The 12,068-nt window shown below is 50.9% G+C and overlaps 4 protein-coding genes across 4 annotated transcripts; 2 read left to right on the forward strand and 2 right to left on the reverse strand.

Moving 5' to 3' along the window:
* Positions 1-253: 253 nt before the first annotated feature.
* Positions 254-3,361, reverse strand: N7509_007014 (coatomer subunit beta; the record flags this gene model as incomplete). The annotated part of the gene is made up of 6 exons (XM_056631651.1): positions 254-396; positions 469-1,859; positions 1,912-2,075; positions 2,128-2,517; positions 2,567-2,987; positions 3,057-3,361. The coding sequence occupies 6 exons, from the start codon at positions 3,359-3,361 to the stop codon at positions 254-256; spliced, it is 2,814 nt and encodes a 937-aa protein (XP_056487202.1).
* A 384-nt stretch (positions 3,362-3,745) lies between these two features.
* On the forward strand, positions 3,746-4,604 carry N7509_007015 (mago nashi family protein; the record flags this gene model as incomplete). The annotated part of the gene is made up of 7 exons (XM_056631652.1): positions 3,746-3,780; positions 3,839-3,876; positions 3,944-4,039; positions 4,099-4,162; positions 4,234-4,321; positions 4,389-4,514; positions 4,590-4,604. The coding sequence occupies 7 exons, from the start codon at positions 3,746-3,748 to the stop codon at positions 4,602-4,604; spliced, it is 462 nt and encodes a 153-aa protein (XP_056487203.1).
* Positions 4,605-5,214: 610 nt separating this feature from the next.
* N7509_007016 (GID4/VID24 family protein) lies at positions 5,215-6,354 on the forward strand (the record flags this gene model as incomplete). The annotated part of the gene is made up of 4 exons (XM_056631653.1): positions 5,215-5,586; positions 5,647-5,797; positions 5,875-6,232; positions 6,288-6,354. 4 exons carry the CDS (start codon positions 5,215-5,217, stop codon positions 6,352-6,354), a joined length of 948 nt encoding a protein of 315 aa, XP_056487204.1.
* A 1,157-nt stretch (positions 6,355-7,511) lies between these two features.
* sskB (uncharacterized protein) lies at positions 7,512-11,612 on the reverse strand (the record flags this gene model as incomplete). The annotated part of the gene is given in 3 exon segments (XM_056631654.1): positions 7,512-9,798; positions 9,852-11,248; positions 11,265-11,612. The coding sequence occupies 3 exon segments, from the start codon at positions 11,610-11,612 to the stop codon at positions 7,512-7,514; spliced, it is 4,032 nt and encodes a 1,343-aa protein (XP_056487205.1).
* Between the last annotated feature and the right edge of the window lie 456 nt (positions 11,613-12,068).

Genomic DNA, 12,068 nt, shown 5'->3' on the forward strand with positions numbered 1-12,068 from the left:
TACTAGTACTACTGCTACATTTGACGCGTGCTGACAACCGTCGAAAAGCATTATTTCTATTCCACTACTCCTTGGCCTTGATAACACAGAGTCATACACAAATTTGTCTTGAGAAAAAAAGGGGAGCACAAAAAAAAGGTGGGAAAAAAGACCAGGAGGGGGGGGAGAGGGGAGGAGACAAGACTGGGGGAAATAATAGAAAACATCATATAGACTGCAGCCCGCTGGAAATAAACATCACAATCGCTCTAACTTATGCTGCCGCCGCCTTGAGGCCCTTCAAAGAGCCCAGGCTTAGCGCCAGGCCTTGAGAGCGACTTCTAATCCTAACGAAACCGGTGACCGGACCATCATCGCCCTCCTTTTCGATGCTCAAGTTCGCCAGAGCGTCCTCGCCTAGAAAACCATAATTGTTAGCATGTGTAAAAAATTGAACATAAAGTTAAGGAAAATCCCATGGCCACTTACCGAATACACTCCGGGCGTAAAGATTGGCGCTCAGGAATCGACAGTCACCCTTCAGCGACGCCTCGGGGGTCAAGCATGCCATGTTGGTGCTCTCCATCAGTTGCTTCAGGAATTCACGCAAAGTCTTGGCCTTGGAGTTGATGTTAACCTTGTTCTCCCACTCAAACTCGGTCCACATAGAACGGAACTGGGTTTCAGTGCAGTGGGCAGGTTGAATATAGTCCATGATATCGGCGTGGATGTCGTTGAGAATGACCACGTGGGTCTCGGTGGAGCTGGGGCCATCGTAGACAATGTTGCCGAAGATCACTCCAGTGTCGGTGGATGATACCTTGACCGTAGCTGAGACGTTCAGGAAGTCACGCGGGCCCAAGTTGTGGGTGGAAGGACGCTCGACAACCTTGAGATCGCCCAGGGTGGCAAACTCCACAGACAAGTTCTGCAGGGTCTCAGTGGTCTGGTTCACGAGCAGCACGTCAAGAACGATGTCAAACTGGTGGACAGTCACGTAGGCTTCAGCATAGACTGAATCGGAGAAACCGGTGAGTTGCACAACCCGGCTCAATTTAGAAGCGGCACTCTCCACCGTGGCGTCTCCACCTGTGGCCTTGACCAGATCCAATTCGATCTCCTCGGCACCCTCGACAGTGTTCTTCTTGGTGAATTGCCGGATGGGAATAGCATCATCGATCTGCACAGCAGTCTTGGCCTTCTCCACAGCCTCCTGAGCAGCGCGCTTCTTGTCCTCGACTTGAACCATAGCGCGGAATGCCTTACGAGTATCCTCCAGGAAGGTAGCCTCGAGATCCTTCTTCTCAGAGAACTCAGCCAAGGATCGAACACAGGTCATAACGCGGTCAACAGAGTCCTCGTCGATGGGGGCCTTGACAAATTGCGATTGACCAACACGCATAATGGAGATCATGATAAGCATGGCCTCGGCGCGGAGAGCGTTAGTACGAGCGGCATCCTGGGAAACCTCGGAGTGGCGCATGACAAGCTTGGTGAGGGTCGAGGAGAGAACGGTGGAGAGGTAGTAGTCGCCGTCCAGAATGAGTTGACGCAGTGGCGGCTTTTGAGCGGCCTTGACAGCCTCAAGACGAGCGGCGGCGGCGGATTGGCTGGTAAGAGCACTCTCGGTGGCATATGTGCCATCAGCCAATACCTTTCGGGATCCGGTAGGAGCAGCCTTGGCACCATTCGCCTGTTCCATGAGGAGCACGGTGTCGTCCGGAACCTCTTCCAAAAGCCGCTGCTCAGAAGCCAAAATAGGGATTTCACCAAGACTGGCCCGAATCTTCTTCCATGCTTCTCGAATGTCCTTCTCCTCCAAGGAGTACTCTCCAACAACCCAGAGGACGCCGCGGTAGACCTTTCCTGCTCGAACCTCGCTCAGAGTGGACACCAGACGGTTCACAATTGATCCACGCAAATCGGGGGAACTTTTCCACAACTTCCTTCACGAAAGTCAAAACATCCACAGCTGAGGTGTTGCTGAAGTCGGCAATAAAGTCCATCAAGAGATCGACAACACTGGCAGCAATTTCGGAGAACTTGATGGCGCAGGTGTGTATTGACTGCACCAGGAGTTGGCGGTATTCATTGTTCTAGGGATTTTATTAGTATCAGGATACCGCGAGATCAAGATGAGATATTTACCTGTTCGTACTGCTCATCCACGGTCTTGGCGAGCTCCTTCTTGAGTAGCATGACGATTTCCTCGACGTTCTTGCTGGAAACCATCTCCAGGGCAATACCGAGAGCCTTCCTCCGAATATCAATGTCCGGGCTGGAAAGCACACGCAGAATCTCCATAGTCAAGTCATCCAAGACACCCTCGTTGCGGATTCTCAACTGGTCGACACGGTCCAGCACAATAAGCTTGACGTTGTTGTCGGCCTCCCGGATGGCGAGTTCGATCAATTTGCTGGCAGAGGCCTTCACGGCGACGGGGTTGCTGGTTAGGGCAGTGAGGGACGTAGCGGCTTCGTAGACAACGGTGCTGGTAGGGGCATCAAGGAGCTCGAGCATGAGTTTGAGATACCGAGACTGTTTCCAATTAGCAGTGAGACTTAGCTGATCTAGTTGGTCAACATACCTTGTTTTGGGGGTTTTGCACAGCATCTTTACGCAAGAATTCCAACTCAGCCAGCTGGAGCAGCTCATCGGTGTTGGGGATGGTATCGAAGGTAGTGCGGAGGTATTCGAGGGCCTTCTGGTGGCTAATTGACATGAGCGCTGCAAAAGCGTTGCGCTTGCAGGTGCCATCGGTCTCCGACTCGAGGAATGTTTGTAGAAGCTCGGGGGCGTCGGGAATGAGGGATTCGGAGTGTTGGAAGATAGACGCAACAGCCCACACGGCGTTCTTGCGCACATAGGCATGACGGTGCTCGAGGCATTGGCGAGCCGAGGAAAGGAGGGGCTCGATCAGCTCGGGCTCACGCAGCTTGCAGAGGAAGCGGAGAGTGTTACCCCGAACATATTCGTTGGGGTGTTGCAAGTCGTTCCGAATACCGTTACTGTGAAAAGAAGACGGGTTAATTGATCGTCCAATTCCGTGAGAGAGCGGCCACGGGTATCCTCCTTACCAGACCAAGATCATTTCCTGCTTCAGCTTGCCATTCGAGTCGAGTTTAGGGCAGATCTCATAGTAGAAATACAGCAATTTCTTGAGGGCCTTGCTCTTCGATGGCATGACAAAGCGAATGATATGCATCAGGATCGCAGGCATGGGGTCACCATTGAGCATGATCGTGATAATGGTGCGCATTGTTTCCAACTTGGACTCATCCGTTCCTTTCTCCAGCTGAAGTTTCAGCTCTTGCACAGTTGGCTGGTCCGCCGTGTTGTCCTGGTGGACCAGACTGTATGTGTTTTCGAGGAAGGACGCCATGGTTGTGGGATTGAAAGCGACGGCCCGGGGAATCGAAGGGGAGCTTGCATGTTGTCAGTTCGGGGGGATGTTTTGGACACCTCAGCGCAGCCGCAAGCACATACCAGTAGGATTTCTCCCGAGGGGAGAGTAGACAAGAAGATTGTAGGACCGAAATCAGGAACGCGCAATTAAAGTAATCCGACACCCCTCGCCAGCCTAAGAATCATCCGCGTGCTGGTTTAAGATACGCAAATGGAGAGGGGGGTGGGAAGCATCAACCTGTCCCTTTGCGGGCGCCGCCCCGTTCTGTGTGTATGACTAAGCCAATTCCTCCAACATTTCCCGCCTTCACCACTCAGCGTCATTCCTCGATTCTTGACTGCGTGCCAATTCTTCAACACAATGTCGACTAACGAGGTGTTTTACCTCCGATACTAGTAAGAATGATGGGTCCCATAAGCCCAGGTCACCCCGGCTGCTAACACCCCGCCGCAGCTCAGGTCACTCTGGGCGGTTCGGGCATGAGTTCCTAGGTTGGTCTACCTCCATGAGAGAATGAAGAGAGACATGAGGATGATCTTGCTGACCAGACAACTGCAGAATTCGATTTCCGTACCCTATCCGATGGCAGCAGTGCCGCTGTGCGTTACGCGAATAACTCCAACTACCGCAATGACTCCCTCATCCGCAAAGAAAGTGAGTTCCGGGACTTGGTCAGGAACAAGCGCGACAGACAATCTGATAAGAATATACAGTGTGTGTGAGCCCGGCCATGATCCAGGAGATCAAGCGCATTATCAAGGATAGTGAAATCATGAAGTATGTCCTTCAATGTTTATAGGAACTCCCCATCTTGGAGGTGTAGACCGGACGAGCTGACTAGGTGCCAGGGAGGACGACTCCAAGTGGCCCCAGAAGAACAAGGACGGACGCCAGGAGCTGGAGATCCGCCTTGGAAGTGAGCACATCTCGTTTGAGGTATGACATCCACCTTGAAAAGACGGTCAAGATTCTTTTTTAAATACTAACCGCGCTTACCGCGCAGACCGCGAAAATTGGCTCCCTTGTGGACGTCACTGAATCGTCGGACCCTGAAGGTCTACGAGTGTTTTATTACCTCGTACAGGACTTGAAAGCCCTTATTTTCTCGCTTATTTCTCTCCACTTCAAGGTAGGGCTCATACGATGCAGCTTGGTTGCGCAGTGCAATGCGATGCGATGCGATGCTAACGGACGTGCTTTACAGATCAAGCCCATCTAAGACAAAATCCTTTGGTGTTTGTGTGTTGTATGCGAAACAATTCTTTTTTTTAACGATACCGGGCGTTCATCGAGGAATCCTTCTGAAGGAAGTGGGATCGTCACTTCAGTACTTTAGCTGAACCCAATGCAGATACAAAATGATTATACAGTAATCCAAAAATTGGCTCTTTGATTCGCCACAATTGGGTCCTCGCCACGCAGACTGGGTGAGATCTGATTAGACCTGTAAGAGACTGGTTTAAATAATCAGGGGGGGTGAATAGTGACTATATTTATAGATTAAGATTGGTAAATTAAGTAAATTAAGTAAATCTAGACCCCCTATATACTCCGTATGGCCCACTAGTAACCAATATGTACGGTAAACCCATCTAGAAATCGTTCCTGACGTACAAGTGTGGCTGCCTCAGGCCAAAACGCCTCCCCCGCGCTCGCATGACCCCAGTCACAGTCAAATGGGCCACATCCCCCCCCCCCTCTCCGAGAGTACAGACCTTCTCACTCTTCTCACTCTTCCTCATTCCTCCTTCCTTTCCTTTTTTGCTCTCGCTTGGGCGCGTTTGCTTGGAACCGATGTCCGCCATTCTCCTCCCTTGATTTCATCCCCAATGCCGACCCCGAGTGACAACCAGCCGACTTCGATCGCCGAAGTGATCTCCGCTCGCACCTGTCCACCAGACCTTGATCGAATCTCGGCCTGGAGAGACTCGCCGGACTCGACTGACGAGGCCAGTGACCCCCTGGATGAGATTCTGTCGCCCCCGAGTGACACTACGCCCTTCATGTTGAATCGGTCCGATGATGGAGGTGCGCTTTTAGCGCCCGAGGCGCTCAAAGTGGAGCAGAAGTTGGCTCCCAGCACGGACTTGGACATGGGCCGTGAGAGATCCGTATCTCCAACGGATCCATGCGACCGTGGTCGCTCATCGCCAGTGATGCCAACTCCGGCGCTGATGCGCTACGAATTTTCTAATGTTCGGGTATGTACCGCCTCTACCCCATCGGCGACGCGCCACTCAATTAATTGACCATCGCAACAGCTTTTGCCAAACCATACCTCGTCGTTTCTTCGCTCTGGAAGCAGATTTGCTGGTACTCAAATGTCCGACAAACAAGTTTACAATGTTGATGTGGAGATCAAACATGTGGACATAGCAGAATCTTACCTTTGCGGCTACCTGCGCATTCAAGGTAAGTCATTTTCCCGCGGCAATGAGCCATAGCCCTGTCTAGCTTTTCTGACTGTTGTTGTATCCTTCTCTTTATAGGTCTGACTGAGGATCATCCTACTTTGACAACTTTCTTTGAGGGCGAAATGATTGGCACCAAACACAGTTTCATCACTCGCAACGAGGAATGGGGTGCCAACGAGAAGACCGACATACACCACTGGTCTCGGTTTCCAGCGTGGAAACCACTTGCTAAACAAGCCAAGAAGACTGATTTCACACTACGTAACTTTGCTCAGCATGAGCATGTATTTATGCGGTGGAAGGAATACTTCCTCGTTCCGGACCACCGAGTTCGAACAATCTCAGGCGCCAGCTTCGAAGGATTTTACTATATCTGCTTCAACCAGATACAAGGATCCGTGAGCGGTGTATATTTCCATGCGAAGAGCGAGAGGTGAGCTACTTTGTTTCGTTGATTCCAAATCCTGCGTTGACTAACGGTATATCAGATTCCAACAGCTTGAGCTTAAGCATGTCGAGGATCGTGGATGTGCGCCAGTAGTCGAGTTCCGTTAAGCTGGAGCTCGGTTCCTGGCGCTTCTATTATCATCTAGGCTGCGGCGACCCAGTCGCCTTGCCAACCTCCCAACCCGTATACTATTCTATCATCCCACATCTTCAACATCCAATGCTCCAGGTCGACTGGTACTTCCTGGCTCCATCTCTCCGAGAATCTCCACTACCTTTATCTCACCTCAGCCATCTACTCTCCGACTCTCCTCTGCTTAGCGAACTCCCAAGCATCTGGGGTTTGAAGCTTCCGATACTACATATACCCCATGGCTAAAGCCCTGCATACGCTCGCCACCTGATATTTTCAAATTGTACCTCATGCCTCACGGATCCAGGAAACGGCGTTCCTCTTATCTAGTGATACGGTCTCCTTGTTTCGGAGAGCTGTTGTTCTCATTCTTCTTTCTCTTCTCTTATTTCTCTTGGTTCTCTCTATTTTTTCATATATTATTTTATTATCCGGACCGATATTTCTTCTGAACTTCCTGTTTGTGATATGTATCTTCCAAGCAGCTGATTCGGGCTTGGAGACATGATTTTCCAAGGTATCTATTTTATCAGCTTCTTCCATACCTACTATCAGCAGTATTTTTACTCGTAGCAAACCCGGTGACACCCCGGACAAGGCCTAATGGGTCTACCTAGTAACTTTCAAGGCAAGGCGGGAGCTCTGAACACGCCTGCCCAGGTGGATGCACTGGTAGATGGGCTCTTTTACAAAAATATTATTTCAAAGGACAATGGATCAAATTCGATGAACATAGCAATTAATTGCAATAATCCTAATCGCCAAGCGGAAAAAAAAAGAAAAAGAAGATAGAGTATAAGTTGCCATTTCAAGAGCACCAAAATGCGAGTAGCCAATGCAATACCAACGCCGAGCAAAAGTCCCAATTGGACGGGGGCCCCTGACTTTCGTATGTGAAAGAATCAGAAGATGACAGATAATAGAAGACGTTAAGTAATAAGTAAAGAGCACAGAGGGGTATCACATGCGATTCGTCTGAGGGTGTATAAGTCAAGTCGAGATCGAGCGAGTGTGGAGAAAGAAGATGACATGAGAAAAAGATCTCTTCTTCAAAAAGGCAGATGTCATAAAACGGTGTATAACGAATGGCGAGAGTGTAGGGAGGAACGGAGAAGGTAGAAAGCATATGACCTCAAACCATGTATGAGTTTTGACGACTGGCAGAAGCGGAGCCGCTGCTATAGCTGCTAGCTTCACTTCCAGGTGTGGGGGGTTCCACCACCACTTGCTGGCGAATGGAGACTATCCACTCTGTTTGAAGGAGCTCAGCAGCAGTGGGTCGCTTGAGAGGGTCACACTCGAAGCAGCGGCTCAGGAAGTTGAGACCCTGTTCGCTGAGCTGGTCACGAGTCGGCAGGACGGGCTGGTTCCCTTGCGCAATGTTGTACATGATCGCCCACTCGTTATCCAGAGTGGACCATGGTCGACGGCCGGTGGCCATCTCGAGTATGACGCAGCCCAGAGACCAAATATCCACCGCGCCCTGGTGGTTCGCGAGGTCGGGTGTGTCGCCGCGGATAACCTCAGGAGACATGTACATTGGAGTTCCCGTAGTCGTCTTTTGGTTCTTGCCCCGATTTTGCATTTGATCGTTTTTACCGGGTAAAGAGTCCTTGCCGCCGTCCATCGGGGCTACGGTTCGACCTGATCCAGCGATGATCTTGGCAGCGCCGAAATCGACGTACTTGATGATTCCGTTGTGGTCAAGCAAGACATTCTCGGGTTTGATATCGCGATGGACAATACCCGCTTGATGGAGATAAGCCAGACCCTCGAGAAGTTGAAGAGCATAGACCATGATGACAGTCTCATCTTCAATACGGCCGTGCTCCAGCAAACTGGCAAGTGAGCCACCAGAGCAGTATTCCATAAAAATGTAGACCTTATCACGATGCACCTCGATGCCGTGGTATGAAACGATATTCGGATGGTCCAACACTTCGAGCACACCCATCTCATCGCGAATTTGTTGAGCGATCTTGGGAATCAGCTGAGGGTCTTGCAGACGAATTTCCTTGACTGCCATCAAGTAATTGCTGTCCAAATTGATAGCAACGTATACAGAGCCGAAGGTACCACCTCCAATGAATTGGCCTTGCTGCCAGCGAAGAGTGACGTTGGTAGCAGATGATGATAGCACAGTGAGGGAACGGTCAGCCTCGTCAGAGCCTTCAAGGACCCTACCAAGAGCTTGTCGTTTTGCATCTTCCTCCACTCTCCTGTCTTCAATTTCTGTGACTCGGGCATGCCATTGGTCGCGAATATTCCTGGCAGCTTCTTCATCGCTCAGGATACGACCCTGGCCGATTTTTCGGGCGCCAGCGCGCTCTTCCATGCGTTGCTTTTCAGCCTGGGCGGCAAGGGATGATCGAGCGCCCATAATATCGAAATGAGAGATAAGGAGAGACATGCAACCCGCTACCTTTGACCTCAGACGATTGAATTGCTCCTCGTCTAAAGATAACAAGTGTCGACTGAAGGTGATTGCCATGGCAAATTCAAGCGCGGCCACTGCCCACTTGAAAGTTTTTCGATCAGCAGCATCACACTCATCGCAGATGAAGGAAACCCAGTCAAGAGACAGATCGATCAGCCGAGCACTATTCATAGCGCGTCTATTGGCATCAACATAATTGGAAGAACGTTTACCAAATTCGGTTGCAAACGCATAGCAGGCTTGCACCAGGTCATTATTGTCCCAGGTCTTTTCACGCAATTGGCTCTTGATCACAGCCACACTGTCCATGATGGCCATGGAAAGCTTGAAAGATATCTTCTTGATCTTATTCAATTCGACGTTGACACGGCCAAGGTTGGCGCGCTGCTCGATCGACATGTCTAGCTGGATGCCGGTGAGCTGTGTCAATTCCAGCCTTGCGTTTTGTAGTCTTTCTTGCATTCCTTCAACGACAAGTCGAAGTTTACCCAGACGGACATCGGTTGGCTGCTCCAGCATATCCACGTGCATTTCTTTGCCGCCCCATCCGAGAGGCCGCTCTGGGCGGATGACAAGTACGTATGGAATATGAGGCGAGTCAATTGTCGTATTGTCTTCCCGGAAGGAGGTAGCGAGAATGGCTTGGATATCAGCAGGACGATTCCACAAGGAATAATGGGCAATCAAGTAGACACCCTTCTGGCCCACTGAACCGGGTGAGGTGACCAGAAAGTGATCAGATATCAACAGGGCCTCGAAAAAGTCGTATGCGATGTCTGCGGGAAGATTGTACTCCGTCGCATTTTCAAACAACTGGCAAAGAAATCTTGAGAATCGGTACAACTTGCGCTGTCGAATACGCGTTGAATCTAGTATGCTCTTGTAACGCTTGTCCATGTCTGCGGCTGTCTCTTTAGACCTTGGAACCAGCTCACGTTCGAAATGAATCATGAGTCGCTGAAGAGATTTGGCAGTTAAAGCACTAATTATATCTGTTAGCAAAGCCGATCTATTGAGAGATTGGGCTTTTCATACCTGAATTGCTCGGCAACTTCGATATCGCCACCCTCTAGTTGGCGGCCGATTTGATAAGAATAGCCCCATTCTTGCTCCAGAATTTCAGCCTCCTTGAACGTATTTTTATTGGCGTTTAACTTCCAATTCAAAAGTCGGAAATAGTATTTCATGGCATCCAAGACAACGGAATCAAAATTCTCGTCAACACAGGGCGGTAAATCCCAGCCAGGTTCAGGCCGGGAGATAGCCAAGTAAGTTTGCTTAATCTGAACAGCCACTTTCATTAAGATTTGGAACTGCGAGATCATCTGGTCCACCAGGATAGGAGACTGTTGGGCCGGATCTCTCATATTCTTTGCATAAGACAGACGCATGCGGATGATCTCTTGAATCAAACGGGATGGAAAGTTGATTAACGTTAAAAGCTCCTCAATATAAGGCGGTAGGTGGCGAGCTGCAAAGGCTTCGGAGTTTTCGATCAATGTACTTTTGGCTTTTTGGATGACAGACCCAATCCCTTGGAGCATGCTGTGCTCACCCTGGAGGGTCTTTAGGCCGTCCTCCTTCATTATACGATCCAGAAACGATGAGTCGTCTGACAGGTCACTCTTGTCGGATTTGAGTCTAGAAGCAGCGAAATCGAGAGCGTCGTTACCCACCCAACTTTGTAAGACAGCAAGTTGGGTGTTTATCAGAGCGGTGATGTTGTGCCAGGCAAAAATCGCCGCGCGGCTAGAGTAAAACTCTTCCGAGGCAGCACGAGGATTTGCGGTTTCCAGTTCCTTGCCTGTCGAGTAAAGAATCTCAACCTTCTCGACCTTTTCCACAACATCCTCAACTTGCTGTCGGGGTGGTTTTCCGATTTCAGCTTCGCCTTTGATTTGGAAGTTAATGATATCTTCAATCAGCGGTGCAAGGCGAGAGCGAGCATCCTCGATCAGTTTGCGTTGGAGAGGAATGCTTCGGCCGCATGTCCTCGATCGGACCCCAAGCCATAGGGCATGGCTAAGAGCAGCCGATCTCTGTGACTCTGTGGAGCCAATGAGTCGTTGTTTCTCTTGCCTTACAACGTCACCCTTTAACACCGACGCTAACATGGAATGCCATTCGAGTCGTTCTTGATTCTTCGGGTTCTTGAGTTCCTCTAGGCTGGGGAGGTTATCATCGGGGAGGAAAAGCTGGGTGTCGGGGTCGTAAGGGTCATCTTCATAGGGAGCCTCGGAGGATGGGGAAGGATCCTCCAAGTCGGCGTCGCCGACCATGACGTTAGGAGATTGTGCGTCGTTAAAGTGGTGATACCAGGCCTGTGGATTGGCCCGGATCCGTTGAACATAGGCTTTTTCTTGAGCGCGATATTGCGCGTTCGGATCGCGTCGGGGCCCTCTCTTGGAGGAGGAAGAGCGCTGACGATCGTTCTGAAGGCTGATGTACTGTGGTGGGCGCCGTTGAGGGGCGTATGTATTGGAGGGGGGTTCTTGCAGGAGCAGATGGGCGTTGTGGCCGCAGATCGCCGGTCATCGCTAGAGGGTCGGAGGCCTCGAGCACGGATGAAGCTCCAACACTAGCCCCACGTGAACGGACTGTGGGCGTACTGGACCATGAGGACAGGCTCGATGGGTGTGAGGGAGGGGAGGAGGTGATGGTCGTGGCCGGTGTCTGAACTTGAGGATCGAAGGGTTCCCCGAAGGATGTGTTGGTCATGAGGGGATACTGGGGAGGATACTCGTCCGATGAGCCCGAGCCATCCGAGTCATGGTGGGCAATGTCGGGGTGCTCCATGATGAACGAATGCTGGGGAAGCTCTCGCGCTTTCAAACGGTCACGATGGGGGGGGAATGCATCCAGGATGGAGACCAACATTGGAGGTAATTGGAGTGATAGGGGATTGTGGCGGTGTTTGGTGGCGCGGCCAATGGGATTTATTGCCGGCGGGGGCCAAACCGGTCGGTCGGTGGCACTTTCAGCAGCTTCAGCTACTCCCTGGTTGGCCCTTGCGGGATCGTCTGTCAACCCTACCCTTTCGGGCCCGATTCGAGCAGGGCACGAGTCTTGGTCACGTACGTGGCACCAAATCTGCCTTTTCCTCGATATTAATTTATATCCCTGTCCCTAGTCACAGGTGCTGATCACGCTTGGTAGACCGCGATACGGTGTATACATATGTAGTCTGAGACCAGAACGATGTAATTGATGAACAGCCGTGCGCAGGACCGGGATATACCTAGTCAAGTCGGA

The sequence above is a fragment of the Penicillium cosmopolitanum genome, assembly GCF_028827165.1.
Source record: "Penicillium cosmopolitanum strain IBT 29677 chromosome Unknown utg000008l:1.0-4398992.0:1.0-4402845.0, whole genome shotgun sequence".
In the NCBI taxonomy this organism is placed as follows: Eukaryota; Fungi; Ascomycota; class Eurotiomycetes; order Eurotiales; family Aspergillaceae; genus Penicillium; species Penicillium cosmopolitanum.